The sequence below is a fragment of the Pararge aegeria genome, chromosome 5 (genome assembly GCF_905163445.1).
Source record: "Pararge aegeria chromosome 5, ilParAegt1.1, whole genome shotgun sequence".
Taxonomy (NCBI): domain Eukaryota; kingdom Metazoa; phylum Arthropoda; class Insecta; order Lepidoptera; family Nymphalidae; genus Pararge; species Pararge aegeria.
The window spans coordinates 2,862,848-2,888,556 of record NC_053184.1 but is presented as its reverse complement, the minus strand read 5'-3'; the positions used below and the strand labels follow the sequence as shown (position 1 = coordinate 2,888,556).

The 25,709-nt window shown below is 34.6% G+C and overlaps 1 protein-coding gene across 1 annotated transcript in view; it reads right to left on the bottom strand.

The window, feature by feature from the left end:
• Positions 1 to 6,237: 6,237 nt before the first annotated feature.
• Positions 6,238 to 25,709, bottom strand: part of LOC120623903 — a 40,598-nt gene continuing 21,126 nt past the window's right edge. The window contains exons 4-7 of the mRNA XM_039890192.1: positions 25,037 to 25,206; positions 12,869 to 12,940; positions 6,951 to 7,048; positions 6,238 to 6,352 (exon numbers count right to left, since the gene is read on the bottom strand). Of these exons, the coding sequence (XP_039746126.1) occupies positions 6,978 to 7,048; positions 12,869 to 12,940; positions 25,037 to 25,206 (313 nt within the window). The 3' untranslated portion in view covers positions 6,238 to 6,352; positions 6,951 to 6,977. The remainder of the gene's footprint in view (positions 6,353 to 6,950; positions 7,049 to 12,868; positions 12,941 to 25,036; positions 25,207 to 25,709) is intronic.

Below are 25,709 nucleotides of genomic sequence, written 5' to 3'. Positions count from 1 at the left end.
AGTATTGTTTACACTGCATGCCAAAAACCTATGTTCCGAGCAGATCCATACAAAAGAGGTGGACTACTCTTAAACTGAATACCCATGAGTTAATACATCATACGTGTATCATAGGTCATTAGTTAAATTCAATATACTATATAAACGGCTAGAGCTAAATAACTATAGTATATAAATTACGCAAAACACAATTCCGCACTCTCCGCCATACAATCTCAGTGCTTTGTTTGAACAGAGGCTAGTCAATATTCATATTAAAATCGTCACGTGCACTCAAGTAAAGTGTTAAAAAGAGTAGGTATTTCCTCTCATACATAGAATCACTTTTAGTGCAGGGATTTTCAGTTTAAGATGAGACTACCCACTAATGTCAGTTTTCTACACCTAATCTATCTGTTATTAGATTACAGATAACCTAGGAACGTGAAAACTAGTAGAATCTATATATCGTAGAACCTAGGTTCATTTTTTCACAGATTACAATGTTGTGTGAACGATATGAAACGATAACAGGTAATGTTTTACATTACAACGCTTTACGTTTTGTCACAGTGCACGCTTGTCTTAATCATACAACGCGTTTTATATTTTAACAAACCTAAAATTAATTTAAATTCATTTTAGCATGAATTTATATTTAACTACGTTTTTTAATATAATCGCTTTGTATTTTTACCAGAATAAAATGTTGCCCATGCCCACTCTGAGATTCTTTTACTATCTTTTACTGCGTGAATGAAAGACTTAGCAACAAAAATACTTTTGCATTTTTCTATTGAAAACTTAACACAAACTACTCATATAATAATAATAATAAAAAGGTTTAACATTTAAGAATAAGGGCTAAATCTAGATTTAGATTTACATAGATATTTAATAATATTGTCTATAAATTCATAATTACATAATCGTAGTAACATTCAAAATGAAAATATTAATAAATGAAAAACGATACCCTGTTCAAGAAGGTTTACACTTTCTTCCTTAAAAATTAACAGAAAAGATTTTTATATATTTTGTACATATACGTATATCGTACATTGTCATGATTTCAGAGTTCCGCACATCGTAAAGGTTTTGACTATATCGATATAAAACGAAACATGATAAAAATATTAATTGATTGTTTTCGTAAAAGAGTTGCAAAGAATAATGCAATATTAATGTCTTAGTGCATTATTTTTAACATTTTTATCGTTTACGTACATTTTAGTAGTTAAAAAGTTATGAATCCTTTGGTAGTACCCTTACTTTATTCACAGTGGTGGTATCGTTTATTTACACAATTAAAAGCTTTATAATTATAATAGCTAAGCAAACTACGGCAGGCGGCATCGCATTGCAAAGTTGTTACATGATTTTGACAGTTATTAATACCACACAATTCAGTTTTAATAAAAACACTTAAAAAAAAATATAGTCACTCAAAATACATGATTCACTAGTTTAATAAAAAAATTATAATAAATCATCAAAGTTGTGTCATTTATATAATTTAATTCATTCAATTGTGAAGAAAAGAAAAAGAATTGCTTTATAAAGAATTTATGTTTTGAGCGTTAAAATTAAAGGGTAAACTTTAAAAAACTATACGTATTATTACCGTACGTGCGCGACGCATTGTGCAGTAATGCATTAATTTTAGGGATCAATAAGAACTGGCAGCGTTTTTTTCATTTTAATTATTTATCATTTTTATTAATAAAAGTGATCAAAATAGGTATAGTATCAACACTTTAAGTTATAATATGGAGTTATTATAACCACCAAATATATAAGCAGCAGCAGGTATAGGGAGGTACTTATTTATATTCATAGAGTTTTTTTTTTTTTTTTTTTTTTATATTTATAGACGAGCGCTTGACTGCAATCACACCTGATGGTAAGCGATGATGCAGCCTAAGAGTGCAGAGATCTAGATAAATTTAAAATCCCACGATCCTAGATTAAAGTTATAGTACCATTTTATCGAAGGATGTTAAATTATAGTTGTTCTAATTACCACAGTTTCCGAAATTACGGGAATACAAAAATATTTTAATGGTATTATATTTGGCGCTATTAATAAGTTTTGGTGGTTTTAATAACTCTATGTAATATCTCGTTAATTTGAGGTACTCTACATACTTCGTCCACTAATTATTTAACTACACATAGATAACTTCAAACACATAAAGTCGGACATAAACATAGTGAATTCACAATTCGTTATTTATTAAAATTTGGTATAACTTTGGTGAATATAAGTTACAACTAATAAAACTATCTAACAACAATAATTAGAATAATAATTATGGACGTTTCCTGACTAGACATGATATACATGTGTTATACACTGTGTTTGATGAATATAGAGAACATTTTCTTATTATTTTTTTCATATCTATGCCTGTAACAAGTGTTGCCAATTTTTTTTGCTATTAAAAAAAGTTTCTGTACTTTTATATTTTCAATTAATGCATATGAAAAAACGAATGGGACTTATAATACTAAAAATAAGGTTTTTTTCTGGCCGGATCGATTTCGATAGGGCTTTCAAGGGAAAGTTTTACATTTAAATCAAATGCCAGTTTTAATTTTAGATATAGCGGTTGTCAAACTGTATTAGAGTGCCATCGTTTTTAATGTTAGGTATGTGCAAAAAGGTAAGTTCCAAGAATGGAATTTACCTCATTGCACACGATCTCCCTAAAACCCCGAAATTCGTTTAAACAAGTTACAGTTGTGTGTGTTGCATTTCAATCCCATACTCAACAAGGCCCATGTGCAATCACGCGAAACCTATCAGGTAATGAATCGATCAGAACCCTTAGCATAAGAGTATTTCATTTCGCATTTCGATGCATTACACTAACACAGTAAAATGGATCTAATTCCACTCGTTTTAAATTCGCTAATTCTGTACCACAGATTTTTATTTTAGAATTGTGACTGTGAAAACAGCATCATCGTTATCAACCCACTACCGGCCCACTACAAGGCACGAGTCTCCTCTCACAATAGGAAGGGTGTAAGCCATAGTCCACCAAGCTTGCCATGAGTGGATTGGTAGACTTCACGCACCTTTGAGTTCATTATGATAACTCTATGTATACTATATGGATAAGTCTCAGGAATGCAGGTATCGTCACGACTTGTAATGGGTATGATATTTTATTGCTTTAAATAAATAAATAAATGTACTACCAAAATACACAGGCCCCAAAGTAAGCGTAGCTTGTGTTATGGATACTAAGATGACTGATTAATATTTTTATGAATATGAAAAATATTACTGAAAAACATTCATGTTTATCACACAAACATTTTCCAGTTGTGAATCGAACTCACGGCTTTGGGCTCAAAAAGCGGGGTCCCTGCCCAATGCGCCAATCGGCCGTAACCTCGAAACAATGTTAGAGATGATCAAAGTTTGTACCCCCGAAAGTAAAGCCTAGTCGTAACAAGTAATCGATCACTGCGGGTGAAAACAATAACAACAGTTGCGTTTTACTCTGAAGTTCCAATATTTCGATATTCGACAACGAGTATTCGATTGGGAGCATGCTTAACTCACACTAAGGGTACTCCCAGCTCGATAGGTACGAGCCACTTGTGTCAGTCGTATTGATTGGTGAACACCTCATTTCCCATTCTAAAGATTAAACACCTCCCTACAGAACGATCTCGCTGAGGGGAGAAGAGGATAGTACAATTCAATATATTTTTTTTTATATCGTACATATAAGATTCGCGAGCTACATAACATGTACATGTACATGACTGTCGACGTAGCGTGTCTGTTTAGACAGGCTACGTCGACAGTCATTAAGATGCAAATGCATCCTTGACCTTTGCTACGCTTACATGTTCAACCAACGGTTTGGTTCGCTCGTAAGTTCTTCCCTTCCCTTCTCATTGGCTTTATTTTTACGCGACTGCCCAAAAAGACAAAAGTTACAATATTCAAGGATTATATTGTATAACTATAAAAAAAAAAAGAAAAGTTCTAAAATATAATTTAATAACACATACCTATTAAGAAACTTAAAATGAAGTATGGCATTTAAAATTTAAATTAAATAAAAGAAATAATCGATAATCAACCTTTCTTTACGATAATTATCGGGCTACCATCCTTGTATATAATCTACATGTAGTCACGATTTACGATAACGATGTCACACTTAATCATGTCCTGGAAATCGCGTAATGCAAGCCCCATAATCCTTTGAGTAATAATGTATTAGAACGACGCATGTCGCAAATTAATTCCATGTGGCCTACACTAAATTTAGCCATCAATGGCTACGAGTGGGAATATTCGGCCTTGACTATTTTCCGTCTAACGATAAAGACGTGCCGCCAAGAGCTTTAGTTTTCAATGTTGTACAGAAACGGATCAGGGGTATGTTTTTATTATAACTGACATAAGAAGCCTCATAAGAAGGCTCAGAGTCACTCAGCGGGCGATGGAGAGAGCTGCCTCATAAGAAGGTTCAGAGTTACTCAGCGGGCGATGGGAAGAGCTATGTTAGGAGTATCTCTACGTGATCAAATCAGAAATGAGGAGATCCATAGAAGAACTAGAGTTACCGACATAGCCCGGACGTTGGGGGTCTTAAAGCTATTCAATCTCTAAACATCATTCGTCTCTGAGTACTGTATTAAAAACCGACATCAAGCTAAGAACCTGTTTTCAAGTATCGGTTAATGTATGCTTGAAACCAAATTCGCGAATCTGTTTTTGCTCAATGTCGGTTGTAGTATAAGATTTGGTCGCTCGCAATCAAAAAGTCGTTTGCGAGTATGGAAATACTTAAACATCGGAGTACAAAGCTCAAATTTACTTACTATTCTGTAGCTCGAGGTTTTAACACAACGCCTGTAAAATAAAATTCACGGCTCATCGCGTCATGGGCATCAAGTCCATTTTGCTTTGAAGATACAGAGTTTGCTATGCGAAAACAGCACATCGATTGCGAGTGAGTAAATCTTGTACTAAGGCTAATACTGGTCTAGAACTTTAGGAAACACCCAAGAATATTAAATAGACGCCATTGTCTGATAATACTGTCAACCACGTGACCATCTTGTACGCATATATTAGGTTTCATGTGATTGCTTAAACATTTAACAAGTAATAAGCAAATTACATCTGCATCTTTACACTAAAAAAAAATATCTTTCAGATATTCAGTTTAATTCAACAAATAAAATGTCTAGTGAAAAAACGTCCAACTTTAGGCCCAATAATGAACTATCTACAACATCATTTATACAATTTATTTTAATAGAGATCACTATTTACAATCGTTTTTTTTTTGTTAAGAAAAATATTCAATGAAAATTCACGTCATAGAGCTGTACAATTTGGTTATAACCTACAGACCAACTAGCATGTTTGCTAGCAATGATAGTTAAAATGCTACTTGTCATCAATCGATGAAAGTTGACTTTTGTTCTTAGGTACTTGGTTCCCTGGTTTGGTTGGAGATATCCAGAAAACCGTGGTAGTCTTCAATTTAGCCTAGCCTAAACCCATTTTATGTAGGCGGTCTAGGCAGTGGCAACTAGAATCTATCTAGATTACATAAGACGGAGGGGACACAGTCTTTCAACATGTTAAAATATAATACTTATTTATAGAGCGGACATGAGTGTGTGCCGTGTGGAGAAGTGCAGAGTCCCCGCTCTGAACGAGATGCCTGCAGTAGCACGGCTTTGCTTGCGTGCCGGTACTCTCAATGAGTATACAAATAAATTGACTCTATGTACTCTGTATTATTCGTCGCATTCAATGAGATTATTACCATCGGCCACACGAGCATTGTATTTTTGTAAAACCCGAAGTTAAAGTAGCTTCAGTTTTTACACGAAGGCCCTGGGTTCAATCCCCGGATCAGGTCAATGAATAGTATTCGGTTTTTCTACTAACACATTCACCCCCGGGCTTCGGTGGGCACGTTCAATTTTCGGTCCTGCGCCAGATCACTTTCTTTCGTGTTGGAGCTGCCGTCCCTAATGCCTATGATAGTGAAGGAATAGAGAGCGCATCTGTAAACTAAAATAGCTCCCGCGTTTTTGGAAAATCTCCCTGGAGATAAACCACAGTGGCCAGACCTACTGTAAACGGTATGTAGCATTCCAGCTCTCATTGCTCACTCGTGCTAGTTGGTAAATTATATTTATCATATAATAACGGGTCTTAGCGGGTATTACACATATAAGCTAAACTTTTAGTGAGGGAAATTATTTTGAACACTCTCCGAGTACGCACGCTTTTGGTGTAACTTTGGACAATTATATGACTAGAGACCTATAAATCACTTAGACGCACATTATTACAAATTGTTTCTTGCGGGTTGAATATCTGAAACAAGAGAAATAATTTTATTAAAGTGTGATTATAGATTAAACATATACAAATTAAAGATATTTTTAATTAACACGCAATGCATATACATTTAATATATCTGTATATTCTGTTTTAGGGTTGATATATAATAGCAGAGTGTAGATATATAATATCATTTTACAAAAGCAAAGAAAAAATTAGGAATACAGAGCAACACGGGTTATGTTAGCATCCAAAATAAGCCATTTCCACCTAACTAGCCATAATCAGTAATCAACAAAAATAAAATTTTATTTGCAGATAAATGTGCTGTTAAACTAAAACGCTACGATATTAGATTAAATTGACATATTATAATAAATCTTCTTTTGTAAACTTGTGTTCCGTCGGTTACAAAAACAACGAATAAAAAATTAGGAAATAGTAAGAAATAAAATGAAACTGAAATGAAATTTACTATCCGAAGAAAATAACCATATTGCGTTTTTAAAAATATAATTTAATATATATTACTCAATTTGCTTTTGTAATAAAGGTGATTGATTCCGTTTGCTAAGTTTGCACCAATAGCGTATTTTAGAAGATATATTGTGTTAAGAAATATCTACAGTACCTTTAATATTATTATTTCCATCGATGATTATAATACCAATAATAATTGAGCTAAAGTGGGCAGCAGGACCGTTGACAGTGCAGTGTAAAAACTTGTTCCTGTAACAATAGATTACTAAGATAAGTATCATTAAGAAATAGTTTCATTAAGTAATATCATTAAATTATTTAGCTGTGTGCTGTGGTCTTAGGAGTGGAGGTTTTAGGGAGAGTCAATTTGGGAATTTATACGGCCGGGTTGCGCAGTGGGCAGCGACCCTGCTTTCTGAGTCCAAGGTCGTGGATTCGATTCCCACAACTGGAAAATTCTTGTGTGATGAACATGAATGTTTTTCAGTGTCTGGGTGTTTATCTGTATATTATAAGTATTTATGTGTATTATATTCATAAAAAAATATTCATCAGCTATCTTAGTACCCATAACACAAGCTACGCTTACTTTGGGCCTAGGTTGCGATGTGTGTATTGTCGAAGTATATTTATTTATTTATATTTTTACATTTTCTCTGGTCTGGTCTGATGCGAGATTATGGATGTAGCGATAAAGACCACAAAGCGGTATAGACGTGCCGCCAAGCATAATTTAACGTTCCGGCGCGATGCCGCGTAGGAACTTTAGGGATATTGATTTGATATAAATCTTATGCCCCCAACAGGTTAGTAATTAAGGATGAAATTTAAAATTACTCGATATAAAATGAAAAGGGATGATTAAAAATTTAATCGGAAAATAAAATAATAATCTTAAGTACATGTCAAAGAACTACTAGAAATGACACAGTTACTTTTGTTCTGAGATGATTATAAAATAAAAGAAAACGAGAATCATTAAATCTATTATAGGAAACTTATTAAAATTCCAAATCTCATACTCATGTTCTTTGTCGTCGTGTACATAATATTATGCAGAGGAAACTTGCATACCTGATAGCTCTACATAATGTTCTCAAAGGTGCGCGTAGTCTACTAATCCGCACTTGGCCACGATGGACTAAGGTCTAAACTCTGCTCATTAACAAGAAGACACATGCCTTGTAGTGGGCCGGTAAAATGATTTTTAATCTATATATATATATATATAAAAGAAGTGTAAAAAGTGTGTGGGTATGTTCCGTATAGGCTCCGAAACGGCTGGACCGATTTCAATGAAACTTTCAAAGAATCTCCGGATTGACCTGGCAAGTAATCATGTAAAGTTTGGTGACGAGCGGAGCACTCCTATTTTTGAACTGTCAAACTGTCAAATACAGCTTTTATTTACTATGATTATATTCTATTGTTGGGTGTACATGAGTGTAGAAAATGATCTTCACCCGCTCGAGAAGAGAATAGAAGAGAATGAATACGGAGAGAAATAAATGATTTAATATATTATGAGACTTAAATTAAAAATTTAATGATGTAAGTTTATTGATTAAATAAAATAAAGCAAAATCTAGCCCGGTGAAGCGGGCTGGGTACGCTTGTATGTTATAAATTAAAAAAAAAATATTTTTGTTGTAGTGATTTCCACACTTCTACGTTCTTGTGCCAGTACGTTTAACATCTTCCAGTGATTTGCTTGATGCCGTTCGTCCACTTAGTGTAATCAAGCTTCAATCAGCCTGTTATATTCAGTGTCTACTGTCTATTCATAGAATCTAATTAAATATTCCCCCGAGAGCTTAGACAGTGAAATTTAATCTTCCAGCTTGTCTTTAATTACTGAACTAATTGGTAAAATAAAATCGACGCTGTCTGAAGGGTCGAAGTAAACAGAGGGTTAGTGTCGAGTTCAATACCAAAATATATTATTATCAAGAATCATTCAACAAAGGGATTGATCTTACATTTTTAATTTAGGATCATTTTTGCATCATTTGCTACGTTATACATTTTTTGTATAGGTCTCCTCCCACAATCTGAAGGGGGCTAAGGCCTAAGAATTTGTGCCTAGTGGAACTAATAATGATATATGACACAAATTGTAAAGGGGTTCTAGGATATCGGAGTAATAAACAAAACAATAAAAATAAAATTAACGTTATTTTTAAGCGACTTTACGTATGTTCGGGTATAACTCCTTTATTTTGTGGAACTTTTCAAAAAGGACAAAATAAACTGCGATTGCAGCTATCGCATAAAAATACATTAATAATAATAATAATAATAAATATACTACGACAATACACACATCGCCATCTAGCCCCAAAGTAAGCGTAGCTTGTGTTATGGGTACTGAGATAGCTGATGAATATTTTTTTATGAATATAATACACATAAATACTTATAATATACAGATAAACACCCAGACACTGAAAAACATTCATGTTCATCACACAAACATTTTCCAGTTGTGGGAATCGAACCCACGACCTTGGACTCAGAAAGCAGGGTCGCTGCCCACTGCGCCACTCGGTCGTCGGTATGTTGGTTACGCAATAACACAAGATATCATCATACTTTAGGTACAATCGAAAGAGTTACGCAGACGTATTCAGTTTATCGGGGTCAGTTACCTAAATTTGATATAAAATGCTAAAAATAATTGCAATTTTTTAAAAAGATAAAAATAATTTAAGCTAGAATTAATTGCAATTTTTCGGAACTGAAAGCTTGAAGTATTAACTAAGAGCATTATATAGTATTCAAGCTTAATTTATACCAAAGTGAATTTTAATGTGATGGTGTAAAATTTATTACCGAAGTCGGTTTTTTTCTGTTAAAAATTATTTTGTAAAGTATGTATATAATTTTGTTCTGTGTAAAAACACGTAGTTTTACTTAAGGCAGTTTAAACTGTAATACAATGGTTTAATAATTGTTTTACATTATTAAAACTTTTAAGTATTGTTTATAATATCACTTTGGAAGGACTCGAAACAATAAACAGTTTAGCTTTTATTTTTATAACAGAGCCCTGATTGAAATCTTATCGTATGATCTAATATGACACTATAAATCTCAGAACATTATTTTATATAATTGATAACAAATAAGATTATTATTAATATGACTTAATGTCTAAATTTTGCATGTTGATGTATTAACAGAATATGTTGGAACTTTATAAAGTTCCAACGTATCCTAAACACCAATAATTAACCCATATTTAGCAAAATAAATATTTCATTTCATTTCGTAAGATACTCATAACTTAGTTTAATATAAAAAATTTGACTAACCATATTTGAAAGGATGATTTATGTTATTATATTTATGTCAAAAAAACTATTTGTTTATTGCATTGTATTATATCGATTATAATATCAAGAAGGATACGAGTACATAAAGATACAGTGTAATTGCTAATTTGTAAAATACCGACACCGTTTCTAAAGAGGAAAGCTTTGACTTCAATATCAAATATTTATAGAGAATTTCAAAACCAACGTTTCGTATTTACTTGGTCATGATTGGGAGCATATTTGATGAATAAATATCTCTCCGTATTAAATTTATACGCTAGATTATGCCCTTATATCCGTCATGTTTGCATATTGGATTCAATACTCAGTTTAGATTTTTTAATAGATCAAGTGTACCTATTTCGTTATGATGTTGTGTAGAAATCCAATTATATAGTTATGTTCTATTTCAAATCCTGCTTTGATTATTTTAGGTATATCATCTTCATAAGTATAATTTCAACCCATTACAGGGCATAGGTCTCCCCCCACAATGATAACGGTTTAGGCCGTAGACCACCACGCTGGCCCAGTGCGGATTGGTGGTCTCCACACACTTTGAGAAAATTTTGGGGAACTGTCAGGCAAAATACTCCTTTACGATGTTTTACTTCGCCGTTAAAATCAAGTAATAAATTTAATTAAAAACGCACATAGCTCCAAAAAGTAAGAGCTGCGTGCCTGGCTCGATCTTGGAATTTCTGATAGGAACGCCGAAGCGGGCTTTCATCACTTTTGAAGGGCATATAAATGGACTTTATAAAAATGATAAGAATGATAACGTTAAATCTTTTACTCGAATTTTCGTTAGATTTATCTTACAATGGAACGTAGATCACGACGTGATGAAAAATAAATATGGCATTTATAATTATCATCATCTTGCTATCAATGTCACAGGTCCCTTTCCCGATAAAAGGGATATTCAAAGCATTAACCCACCGCGTTTCTCCAATAAGCCGAGCGTACATCATCGTAGGTTAGTTACTACAAGTTACTGAAAGTGATGGGTTAACAACAATAATTTCCAAACTATATATACTGGCTGTAAATCTACATTTATAGCCAGATAAACCCAATACCTTATAAGAAGTTTACTCACCACAGGAGTATATAAATGTATGCCCAATTAATAAAAAACTAGGAAAAAGTCAGTACATTTCATAAGGAATCATCCTGTAAAAATATTTAATCCAAAAAAGCATATTTATTTTCCATACATTTTAAGCGTTTTCTTATGGCAACCCTATTGAAGATAAAAAACCGACGCGCGCATAGTACATACGCTACGCGACGCGTACCTTTACAATTCGTTAAATAAGTGACGGGAGTATGCTACCGCTTTATCGGTTTTTTTTAGTTAAAACTATGGCAGTGGTTTGCTTAAAAACCATTAGCGTTTGGTTACTCAGATAAGTCTAAGAGACAGTAAATAATGAACCGTTGTATAACTAACATTAATTTTTAAACTCTAGTTATTTTTATCCATTTTCAATTGAAGAAAGAGATGATTTTGATAGCCAGTTAATATTTTTTTTAATCAAAATAAATGGTCAGTTCGTAAGGCCTTTTATTTTTTAACTAATAAAGTTTAATTACTGCTCTAATTGGTAAAATAAAGTCAGCGCCGTTGAAAACGTTCTGAGAAAACAGAGGGTGGGCGTTGAACTCAATATCAAATATTTACGAAGAGTTTTGAAACCACTCCGTCTACTCGGTTATGATAGGGGCAAATTTGATGAATAAATGATCGTGACTTCGAAATGTGTGCTTAAAGCTATTCCATCCGCTTCCTCATTACAGTGCATAATATGAAGATTTTTTTTTTCATCCCACTACAACTCAGCCCTTGACTGCAATGCCATTTGATGCAGTCTAAGATGGTAGCGGACTAATCTGTTAGAGGTATGGCAGTTATATAACTGCCTATGGTTTCTACTGGAACGTTAATCGCGAAGCGACATGTCTTTGTTGGTAGGCTGGTAACTAGCCTCTCACCAGACCAGACCAGAGGAAATTCTTAAATTATAAATATCCAAAATGCCCCCACCTAGGATCGAACTCGGGACCTGAGAAGATCATAGCGCTTATTACTGCGCCTGGAGGTCGTCAAAATCTTTTAAATGACTTCGACCGCGTACAGCTACCGAATATTTTTTTTACCTCGCCAGCTATAGGTTGATGCGTGATGTAACAGCCTTTATTAAAAATGTGGCTGTCATAATATACAAGAAACATTAATAATTTGCGAGTTGTATTAAAACAAACAAACTTTTTTATAAATGAAAATAGACAGATAGATTATATTCGAAAATTAATCAGTGTTTAATTATTGTAATGCTAAAACAAATATTCAATTAATGAACTTTTGATTATTAATTATTACATCTGGTTAAATAATTAATTCGATGGAATGTACATCATTGAATGTTGGGGTATAAATTTTAATCAATTTAAAATTAAACGACATTTTTAATGAATTAATTATTCTGTAGTTTGGTATTTGAATATTGTTTAGAAAAAAAATATGGATAAGTTATGTCAAATCAATATTAAATAATGAATGAATTCATGTGCACTACACTGTATTTATTTCTCTATTTTTTTTTACTTTTCTTTTAATGTGAACAATCATTGCATAACATTTTAGTGGAGAGTGATGAATTCTAGAAACAGCGTAAGTGTTTCTTGTCTGAGAGAGATTGAAGTGGGGTAATTTTATTTTTAGGTTTATGTATCTGTTATTATTTACCTTTAGATCCTACGGCTGCTGCAAGCTGCATGTCTGCTGCCGTTGGCATTTCTGGAGTTGTACTCATGGGTCCTGGAAAATAATAACGTGTTAAGTTATAAACTTATGAGAGACAATGGAAAATGGAATGGTAAAATTCGATTGATGATTCGATTCGATTCGAAAATATTTACACGATTTCAGTTTCTGGTTCTGGATATACAAGGAAACGGTAACAAACATATAAGTACCATATACCTTGCTGTATACATTATACTATGAATGCAAATATTTATTTAAATGAAAGTCAAAAAGGAGTAATTCTTATAAGAACCTTATGACATGTCTATCATCTTATCTTTCTCTTCTTCTTATTCTTAGGAGATATTCTTTTGAAATTGTTATATAATATATATTATTATGCCCTCCAAGTGTAGGTAAAAACATAGTAAGATATTAAATCAATGGTAAAAAACACTGACATTGATTTTATATCTAATTTTCTTCCTTCCGACTTTACCAAATACCTTATTACCAAATAATTTAAATTTAAAGTTGTGCTTTAGTACCTGTTATATAATAAGATATAAAATCTGTATTTACTCTCTGAACGCATACTTTGAAAGCGAACCAATCACAAATACAATGTCTGCAAACTGCACAACTGTGCCAAAGATGATAAAACCCTGAATTCGTTTTACAAACGGTATGTGGTACTACGATCAATAAAATGGAGAAATACAGGTTAATGAATTTTAAAAATAATAAATGAATCCCCAGAAATCAATAAATAAAGCTTTTTTATAAACCAGTGCCTTAAAAGAAATCAGTTTCTTTAATAAATAAATATATTAATTTCCCCCGAATATTAGATGTATTCGGATAAAGTTAATATAATTATTTATGAAACACTTTAATAAAAATATAATATAACCGATTTAAATTAAATAAATACGAAATATGTCTTTTGTATAAATCTTTAAAAAAAATATAAGCTTTAAATAATATAAGAGTAGACAAAGTAACTAATTACCTATTACAATTTATTAACTCACTTTAGTGATAAATTTTCAAAAAAAAATCTATTTCACTTGGTTAATATTTGAGTTCTGCGGACGCAGAACGAAATTATAAAAAAGTTATCATTAAATAAATTCCGATAAATTAATTTCAAGAGAACACAGCGTATAATACCGATTAATTTAGCTGAAGGCTATACCACTTTAAGCCTACACGGTTGAACTAAGCATTAGCTTGACAAATTCATAGCCTAGTAGGTACTAAGTTAACATAGGCACCAATAATTAAACATTTACAATACAACGGAAGGAAAGATGACATTAGTGATATGGTTATTTATACTTTCATCATATCATCATATCAACGCATTCAGATGGGTTTAGGCCGTACACCACGCTGGCCCAGTGCAGATTGGTGGACTGCCTGCCTTCGAGATCGTTATGGAGAACTCTCAGGCATGCAGGTTTCCTCATGTTTTTTTTCCTTTATCGTTGAAACAAGAGATATTAAAATTACTTAAAACACACATAACTTAGAAAAATTTAATGCTGGGATTCGAACTTGGCCCCCGAAAGTGAAGCCGAAGTCCTAACCACTGCGCTATCACCGCTTATTTTTTATACTTTAGTTTTTCTGTTTTGTTTTATCACGATAATGAACAAAATTAAAGAAGCTGGAAGCAGCCTTTATAATTTATTACGTAAACCGAATTACTGAATGTATTTAATCAAAATAATAAAATAAGTAATTGTGCCCCGGAGAGCATGTTTAGCCGTCGCTGGTTTATTATAACTCATAATTTCAGTTCAGCCGTTGGATTGTGTATAGGTGTGATGATAAACAAACAAAAACCAGATTATAGTACTTTTTTATCATTTTAATACTATTCTTATCATCATCATCTTAAGCCTAATAACTTTACGTAAATGTCTCTTAAGAAATCCCTATTCCTACTTCCCTATCCCTATCCCTACTAATATTATAAATGCCAATGTAAGTTTGTTTGTTACGCTTTCACGCAAAAACTACTTAACCGATCCTCATGAAACTTTGTAAACATATTCTTGGAAGTAATAGAAGTAATATAAGATACTTTTTATCCCGACATTAAGCTCGGTTCCTTTGGAAGAGGGGATGAAAGTGTTTGACGATTTTACACAATAACTCCGACAAATTATAACCGATTTAAATAATTATTGTTGTACTATAGGTTAGGTATAGGTATAGGTTATAACAAGTGTTTAATTTTGCCCATACTTTGTGTAGGTCTGATGAATGTAGTTGGAGATGGAGGACAGAACTCATCAGCGGACAGCAGCAAACCTCTAATTTAAGGTTTAGCGATACTGAATACTTTAAAAACAAAATCAAACGCAGACGAAGTAGCGGGCAACAGCTAGTAATGTAATTAAGATATTCCTCCTATAGTCTCCATACACCACGAGAATCAACTTCATCGTGATCATTTTTACGTCTCAGCCTTTTAACGTCCTACTGTTTGACAAACGCCTTCTCTCTGCAAGAGAGAAGATTGCATTTTTGGTTTTAAAGCACATACCCACCACGCTGCACCAGTGCGGGTTGGTGGGCTTTAACGATTATAATAAAACATGCCGTATCCTGGCGGTAGATCAGAATAGGTTATCACTACCCTTTCTCTTCTCACGGGTGTCGTCCCCTGCTACAACCAGCTAGTACTGTTAGCTTTTTAGCGATAACGCCGCCCATTGTCCCTGTGTGTCATATTTAGTGTTATTTTTGTTTATAATTTCATTATGTTAGGTGTACAATAAAGTGTATTTTCATTTCATTTTCATATACTATCTTGGTGACCGCACTGTCACACTATCGCCATTCTAACCAGCTTGATGATTTTGGTATTAAGGTTTCTCCCAACTTAAGTCAACAGACCTCACGTTGGAACAGACCTTTAGTCCAGCAGTAGACTGTTATAATAAATTGGCACCGCGAGATTGAGGTGTTCTCTGAGGCAAAGAACCGCCAAACTTTAGGCTTGCTGGTACTAAGATTTTTAACCTTAAAACCTATTGATTTTTTCTGATTAAACACCAAGCTTAATGCTTAGAGTGAAGGACTATAGAGATACCATTAGAGATTTTTCAACAATAGAGTTAACGAAGCACAAAATTATTCAAGAGGTCCGCTGCGGCGAATGTTTCCCATCCTCACAGTTTAGATAGCTGTGCACACAAACTTCCCGCTGATAAAAAGCTTAAATGGCCCGTCCCGAAAATTATACCGCAAAATTGTTATTTCTTCCCGCCTACCTTAAAATATATTTCCATTCCCTTATTCTTTTCAGACCCGCGGCTGCTTTAACGACACTCGCGGACTTACAGAATAGAATAAGAGCTGGTACTCTATGGACATAATAATTTTTAGTAGCTGATGATTAGTTATACAATGATTTCTCTCTATCTGTCATCAGTAATTTGACATTCGAAAGAAGAAGATAAAACATAGCGTAACTAAAAAACCGCTTCACAAAGTTTATAAGTGAGGGGGTATTTATAGGTTTAACAAAAAAACGTTCTTAATACTAATAAGGATTTCTTGGTAACACAGAGAAAACTCTCGTCTTAATACTGACTTTAATTATAATAATATGTAAGTTAAGTTATTCATGCAAGGGTCTCTAGAGATGAAACATGTGTATCACATTTTAAAACCCCGAGATTTTCTTTAAAGCCTTTAACATTGCAAGTGTTACATTTTTTATAGGTATGTAAAAAAATGCCGTATAACTTTATTAAAAATGATCTTTGACGAAAAATGTATAATTCTAATAAAGTAACTACCAGAGCTCTCAATTTATATTTTACAAAGCATATGTGAAATTTCGTTCTGTATGTTAATCTTCGCAAAACATTAAAAGTAGCCAATTGACTGATTTGAGTATTTAATACATCGTTGCATTTGCATATGAAAATGTCTATGTATACTTTTTTTTCGCAAAATTCATACGACAGCAAGAGGTTATATCGAACTGAGCCATAAAAAGCATGGCCGGAGATAGCTAGTTAAACTGTTAAAAAAATATTATACCAGACCCGTAGAGAAATAATTTCGGACACATTCAACTGGTTGTAGCGTTACCGTTCACTCGCTCTTAAGCCAAAACGGTTAAATTGCTTGTTTTAAATAAATAAACAGCTTTCTGTTTATGTCGGCGCTTTATCCCCTCCCCGCTTTCCGGGGTGAAATCTGGTGTTAACGAAAAAAAGAGGGAAATTATATCCAAGGGTGCAATTGTTACAGTTAAACATAATGTTTCGCAGTTAGCATAATGCCCACAATTCTTTTTAACATCTTATTTTTAATTATGATAACAAAAGTTATGGATGCCACCGCCTGTTATTTTATACGAAATTGTCTTTATTAAAAAGTGAGTGAGCGGAATTGTACCAGGAAGTTTGGTCGTTGGAATCTAACTGTACGAGAAATAAAGCGGTGTCATTTTATACAGTCTACTCTTAAATGGAATTCTAGATTATTTTTCATTTTAGTTTTTTTAAAATTAATATTTTGTCTTGTAAGGCTTTGGCTGTGGCTATTAACCCGCCGACAAAGACGTGCCGCTAAGCGATCTAGCGTTCCAGCAGTATGCCGTGTAGAAACCATAGGGGTATAGGATTAATATAACTGCCATACCTCTACCAATTTAGCCGGGTACTATCTGAGACTTCATTAACACGATATTAAGCATTAAGAGATTGCAGTCAAGGGCTAACTTGCGAGGGGATGAAAAATTAAAAACATTTTTTGGCAATTCTGAGTTTTGGCACATTAAACACAGTCAGAGTCAGGGCATTCTTAAGAACTTTTGATAATGATAAGTGTCATCAAACTAGCATTAAATCGTCATTATGTCCCTCAGTATACTATAGTATACACTCTTTATAGCAAGAGGGATTTGTTGTATAGATTTTTCTACTCTACTCTAATAAGACCTCGTACTCTCCGAACTCCGTAATCCGCAATCAAACACGTTAACTACAAAACCAACCGGGCAGTTTATTCTTCGCCTCAGACGGGATACTCATAGTATAGTGATCCTAACAAAATCTGTCCAATCATATTAAAGCCTGGAAATACTATAATATGATTGCAGAAGTTTTTTAGTTCATCTCTATACACTTTTCCATTAACATTTCCTAACGTTAATTACAAATTTTCCGGCGCCAGATCCCTGACTGTGTCTCTTAGATGAAAAGCGGAAATAATAACTTTCAAAACTAAATATACTTCATTATAATGAGATGTAAAATAACTGACCTGGATAGTAAATAGCCTTTTTCCGCACTGCGTACTTTGGGAGCGGCGTTTGCAAAGTGCAAATAAACTTCGTCGGTGACGGAAAATTCGAGTTTTGCTGTGTGACAGGCGCTATGTCACCGGAAAACCGTTTGTTCATTTATTCTCTTACAAAAAACTTGTCGGAGGCGTTTCAATGAAAGCGAGGTTAATCCGTAGATATAAGTGTTTCAGTTATTCAGTATACTGCTTTGAAGTTTTTTAGTTTGAAGTTTCCGAACTGTCACTGATCTGGTCTGGTATCTTTACTGTATTATTATCTGAGTACCAACGTCCAGACAAAGATATCCTCCTAAGTTATTTAGCATTCAGTTACGATGCTACACAGAGAACCGATTGTAGTAACTAATGTATTTATAATGTAATAACAGTGTGTAGATATCGGCTCGACAATCTCACTGGTCCACGTCTTCACTGTCCGGAGATCGGAACACGACTGACTCGACAGTCGTTCCGCCCTTCCCCACTCGACTTTGCGTGGTGTGTAGATACGAGACGACAGGTGTCTTAAATGTGTGTGTTAGTAGAGTGTAAGTTTGTATGCGTTATTTGCCTGTATGCTACATCCCTCCTTTATTATATTTTTTTTATTTTATTAAAATACATTATATAATATTAAAATTAATTTAATAGTTAGTTGTTGTTGTTGTTGTTGTTCAAACAATTTTAATTATACCTGTGCAAATCATTAGGCATTACATTTATAAATCAAAAATAACTAAATCAATTTTCATTAAAATCACATGTATCTTGCTGATTAAGAATCTTATTTATAATCAATTAAATAATTACTTTCCATTACTCAGAATCGATTTCGGTACTACCCATTTTATCCGTGTCACTTGTCTCAACTGCCTTCCACTGTCCTTCCACTCGTTTTAAATGTAAAATATTTCGCCTTACCACTTGGCCCGTTGTATCATTGCGAACTTCCACATCTCCATTTTTGTTCGACTCGACAGTGTGACTTGTTGGTTCATAATTTAAACTCAATTTGTTACTTTTACTTATATTCCTTAGATAGACCTTTTCACCTATGTCCAAATCACCATTCACTGCTCGTCTCTTCCTATCCGCGTACTCCTTCCCTTTTTCCTTTTGCTCTTTATCTCTATCTTTCATTTCCAAATCTTCAGAGTTGTAGGTCATGTCTTGTAGCATTGGTAGTTTATCTCTAAACTGTCGCCGAAAGAATAATTCCGAAGGAGTTTTGCCCGTCACTGTGTGAGGTGCTGTTGTACATAACCATATACTCTCGCAAAGCTTCCTTCCAATTCTTCTTCTCAACCTGACAGATTTTGAGGCGTTTCAAAATATCTCTATTCTGCCGCTCTACTTCCCCATTCTGTTGGGGCCAGTAGGGTATGGTGTTGTATAACTTTATGTTTCTTTCTAAACAAAATAGTTTGAACTCTTCACTAGTGAATTGACGTCCGTTGTCTGCCGTGATTGATACTGGGTTGCCTAGCCTACTGAAAACATCTTTCAGTTGGCTGATTATTTCTAAGCTTGTTATCGTCCGACATATTTTTACTTCTTTGTATCCTGAGTAGTAATCTACTATTACCAGAATATAATCATTACTAGGTAATGGTCCCATCAGGTCAATAGCAGTATCAACCCAAGAATCTGAAGGTAGCTCTCTTCTCTTTAAAGGATTAGGAGGATTAGGAGCGGAAACAAGAACACAACCTTTGCATGCCTTACAAAAGTTCTCCGCGTCCTTGTCGCATTTTGGCCACCAGACTTTAGTTCTCAGTCTTGTTTTCATTGCTGATACACCTGGGTGCCCCTCATGAGTTATACGTAAAATTTGGTCTCTCAGTTTCTTCGGGATTACAATTTTAGTTCCCCTTAGCAAAATATCTTCATAGAAGCATAACTCATTCTGAAACAGCTTAAAAGACTTAGTTGAATCGTCCCATTGATTATCGTAAAGACCCTTTTTTGACTGCTTGTATTTCCGCGTCCTGACGAGAGCATTCGATAATTTCTTGTAATGGAATAGCTACAGGTTTTACTTGGTCTATCACATGTTGAACATAGTCTACACCCACTAGTGGAGGATCATCGGATGACTTGCAAAGTCGCGATAGTGGGTCGGCTATATTATTTTTACCAGGGCTATATTTGATGTTAAATCTATAACACTGCAGTCTCAGTACCCATCTTTCGATACGGGCACAAGGCTTGGACTTGGGGCCAAATATTGTCTCTAGTGGTTTGTGATCCGTCACCAGGTCAAAGTCTTTTCCGTAAAGGAACATATTAAAGTGTTCGATGGCCCAGACCAGTGCCAGTGCCTCTTTTTCGGTTTGACAATACCGACGTTCACATTCAGTTAGTGTCTTATTCCCATAGGCTATAATCCTAGAACCTTCATCATTGGTTTGAATTAGTACTGCTCCCAGTCCAACAGGGCTCGCATCTGCAATAACTGTGGTTTTATCTTTAGGATTATAATAACCCAGACATGATATGTCAACAAGAGAAGCTTTTCATTTATTAAAAGCAGCTTGTCGAGCTTCATTCCACGACCCTGTAATGTCGGAATTTCTTCCTGCTTTCTGCCGAAGTAACTCTTTAAGAGGCTCTGTGGTCGTTGCTAAGTGAGGGATCCATTTTCCGACAAAATTTACTAACCCCAGAAAGCTTTGTAATTCAGATATGGTCGCAGGTGCTCTAAAGTTTTTGATAGCAGATAAGTATTTGTCTAGAGGTCTAACCCCACTTTCTGAAAGTTCGTGTCCTAAGAATTTGACTACTCTAGCTCGGTAAATGCATTTTTCTTTATTTAAAACGACATTATAGCTATCCAATACTTTTAAAACTTTTTCTAACCTGTCGTCGTGTTCCATCTTATCCTTCCCGAATACTAGAATGTCATCTATAAAGTTGATCACCCCGTCACACCCTAAAAGAATCCTCTCCAACGTCTTTTGGAAGATTTCTGGCGCACAGGTGATGCCAAACATCATTCTTTTGAAGCGGAACAATCCTTTGCCAGTTATAAACGTAGTTATAGGTCTCGAGTCAGGGTGAAGCTCAATATGATGGAAAGCGTCTTGTATATCCAGTTTGGTGAATAATTTTGCTTCTCTCATCTTGGGCAGCAGTTGGTCCATAGTTGGAAGTGGGTGGTTTTCTCGTTTAATGGCCACGTTTGCGCGACGCATGTCCACACATAATCGAACTTCACCGTTGTCCTTTAGTACAGGTACGATCGGTGAAACCCAATTGGAAGGACCTTTGACCTCCTCAATTATGTCCTTCTGCAGCAATTCCTTAATCTTGTCCTCGACCTTGACTTCAAGAGGAATGGGTATTCGGCGATAAGGTTGTGCAACTGGTTTTATTGATTTGTCAATTGGGATCTCCACGAGCACGTCTTTAAATTTAGGAAAGGCTTTCCATTCCACATTATTAACAGCTGTTGGTATATTGATTTGTAGAACTCCTAATGAGGTTGCTGTTATTTTGCCCAGCAAATTACGGGTACCCCCGGAGATCACATAAAAAGTAGCTTGGTCCAATCTTTTGCCTAGTTTTATATCCGCATCAAAAGCTCCCAGTAATTTCAATGGAGTTCCACTACCATATGCAACAAACTTCTTTTGCGGGTTCTTGTTTTGGTTAGTAACATTTGAGTTGCTCCGTTTCATAAATTGCCATGTCCTGTCCGTGATTAAATTATGATTGCAGCCAGAGTCTATTAACATGTTTACTTCCGTACCGCCTATTTCACACGATACTGTAGGACCCGTGTTTACATTGAAGATGTAGTCGAATTGTTTGCTCGTAGAAGCTACATTAGCAGTTTCTTCAATGTTTCGTTTGAATTTTTTCAAATCCTTATTATGAGTTTCTTCCTCTCGATCCGATTTTCTCTTCTGTCCGTCCCTGGTTCGGCACTGTCTTTGAAAATGGCCTATAATTCCACATTTATGACAACTCTTAGTCTTGGCAGGGCATTTTGAATCGCGGGCAAAATGGTTCGTGCTCCCACATCGACTACAAGCTGCACGTTTCCTTATATCCTGGTTCCTCTCTCTTCTTGTAATAATCTTGTTTACCTCCTGACTTTCTAAGAAATTAGAAATTAGCCTCCAAAATTTCCTAATTGTCTTTCTATAACTTCTAATGCGTTAGCCTCTGAAATAATATCATCCAAAGTCATTTTGTCGCCAGTCTTCAAGATTTTTTTCCTAAGGTCATCCGACGAACATTTTTCTGTTATTTGTTCCATTATATGTTCTTCTATATTTGTAAACTGACATTTTGTTGCCTGATGTCTTAATCTTATTAGAAATTTTTCAAATTTTTCCTGTGGTTCTTGCTTAATAAGTCGAAATAGGTGCCGCTCGAATCCTTTGCTTTGTTTAGGAGCAAAGTACTCATCTAATTTTTGAATTGCAATTTCGAATACCTTTCCGTCGTTAGTGTTGCCTGGCGTTACATTCGCTCCGGGTATATTATAGAAAACCTCTTGTAATTCCACGCCCCCGAAATGAAGTAAGCATGCTCTTTTCTTCACTTCTGTGTCAATGCCAGCTGCTACTAAATATATGTATAAACTGCGTTTCCACCGTTCCCACCTAACTGCAACAGACCCTATTTCGCCTTCACATTCGAATTTGTCAAGTGTAAACATTGCCATTTTGTTTGTTGCCTGTAAACAACGAAACATCTACTATTACGCAATTTAATGCAATAAGTTTCCTCGCAATTTAACATCTCGTATCGCAATTTAATGACCCCCAGCTTCGCAATTAAATGCTACCTAAATTCGCAATTTAATGCCAACCAATTTCACAATTTAATGCATTACATATCGCAATTTAATGCTAGATCACTCACTATTGAGTATCAAATCAGTCACATTTTGTGTAACTTAATTCCTTGTACCAAAATATGTTTTAGTCGATATAAATTCAGTATACCAAGTAACAAAGGTAACTTGTGCTACAGGGTTTAATACCTAATTAGTATATAACTGCACTAAAGGTAGAAACAACCATTTGAATCAATGCCGATACTCGTATTCCGTATGCTTAGTTAAAGTTATAGAATATAGGTTGTTTACGAGTTAGCCGTCGAGCGTTAAAATTACACTAACAAAAAAACAAGTAGGTAACATTCCTCAGCAGTCGTAATAAACAAAGTACGAAAGTTAAGTAAAGTTGAGTTAACTCATGATCTTGTAGATAAACCTTAGTGATATTATGTAATTTATTAATCGTATGCAATAATATTATATGATAAATTTGATTTTTGGACTTTATTGATCATAGGATTTCAATCTAACAATGTAATATTTTTACAGCCGAATGAATGTGACCTGTTTCCTCCCTTTTATTTTATTTTATTTTTATGATATCAAAAGTACTTACCGTTTCTTTCTCCTCGTCGCCAAAATGTAGTAACTAATGTATTTATAATGTAATAACAGTGTGTAGATATCGGCTCGACAATCTCACTGGTCCACGTCTTCACTGTCCGGAGATCGGAACACGACTGACTCGACAGTCGTTCCGCCCTTCCCCACTCGACTTTGCGTGGTGTGTAGATACGAGACGACAGGTGTCTTAAATGTGTGTGTTAGTAGAGTGTAAGTTTGTATGCGTTATTTGCCTGTATGCTACACCGATTACCTACAAAACTATGGGTTTAAAAAAACTGCGATAACAGATTGTCCCGTAATATCTTGGACTTCATCATCACTAACGCAACCCGTGTTGTACTTATTGTTGTATTGTTCCGTCGGTAATCTATGGTCTACATCATCAGTTCTGCTTGACCATATGATAAACGGATATATATACGGCCTTTAATATTTAAAGAGTTCCCTGGATTTCTCCAGGACCCTCCAACAATTCATCACCAAATTAATTTTGAATAATTAATTATTGAATTTATTAACATAATTGGCGGAGTAATCAAGTTACAAATATATAAAAAACATACAGTTGAATTGAAAAACTCCTCCTTTCTTATAAGTCGATTGATAAACAGCATCAGGAGATAAAAAAACAGTTGAGATTGCAATCATTGGTGCGATATTCATTGATAAGTAACTTATTGTGACAAGTGTAAAGTGGCCTGCTTCGCTATATCGTGATAAGTATCGGATAGTTTATTCGTCAATTTGACTTTGTCAATTGACATTAAGAAAGTGTCAAAAGCTACGTTTGGGCTATTCGACATTAATCACAAGATTGTAAAACAGTCTCTCAGAGTTCGATTCGGTAATCTAATGTTCCGGAATATTATGGTTTTTCTCGCTATAGCCTGTTTGTCTCCTAATCATATAACACGAGCTTATAATAAATTCAGTAGTTTATAAGTATCACAAACAGGCGAAAATAACACATGTTAGTATTATGAAAATTAAGCTTAATTTGCTATAGGTACTCCGCGAAAAGCAGGAGAATCTGTATGGTGTAAATTATAATTTCTTCAATCTTTATACTCCAAACCAAACAGATCTTCGGCAATGTACCCTCTACGTTGAGAGACTTAACAATTATTCATTCTAAAGTCAACTTCTCCTGAGGATGCTCCGGTTTCGGAACAAAACGTGCGTAGAGGGCACATTGCCGAAGATCTTTTTTGTTTTGATTGCTTGGTGTGGAGTATAAGGATTGAAGAAATTATAAATTATACCACACAGATCCTCGTGCTTTCCGCGGCGTATAGCAAATTAAGCGTAATTTTCATAATATATCATGGATTTCCGCAAAGTAACGCCTATTTTCATCCAACACGTAAGTATTGTTTTCACAACAATTTGACTATATAAAGTACGTAAGTGTAAAAGTAGTAAAAATAACTCACCAGGATAGTATATAGCCTCTTTGCGCACCGCGTACTTTGCGAGCGGTATCCGCAAAGTGCAGATAAATTCGGCCGGCGAAGGCAGATCGGCGTCTTGCAGCGTGACTGAAGCGACAGCTGAATACCTGCCGTTCACCAGCTTCAGGTTATGTGACACGCCATCCAGCCGCCTGCGTAAGAAATCGTAAAGATTATGACACGAAAACATCTAGGAAAAAATCTGGTTTGGTTTTATAAGTGAGAGGTCCCAGGTTCTTGCCTTGGCAGAGATTTGGGAATTTACAATTTCTGAATATTCCCTGCTCTTGTCCTGTATGATGCCGTGGCTAGTAACCGACAAAAGCGTACCACAATGTGATAAAACGTTCTCGTAGTATGTCATAACCCTGACCTGTTAGCCCGCTGCAGTCTTAGACTGCTCCGTCCCTTACCACAATGTAGAGGAATTAAAAAAATTTAAATTTCTAGTAATATATTTTAATTCTTAACCTACTTAACCTATTTCATACCGATACTAACCGCTAGAATCTGTCTACTTGAATTATGAATTAGAATTTGGCAGTATGTGGTACTTAAAAACTAACCTGAAAAGAAACTTAGGTAACTTGACAAGGTAAAATTTCAAGCAAAAGATTGACAATGATTAACGATTAAACAATAACGTACCTACTTA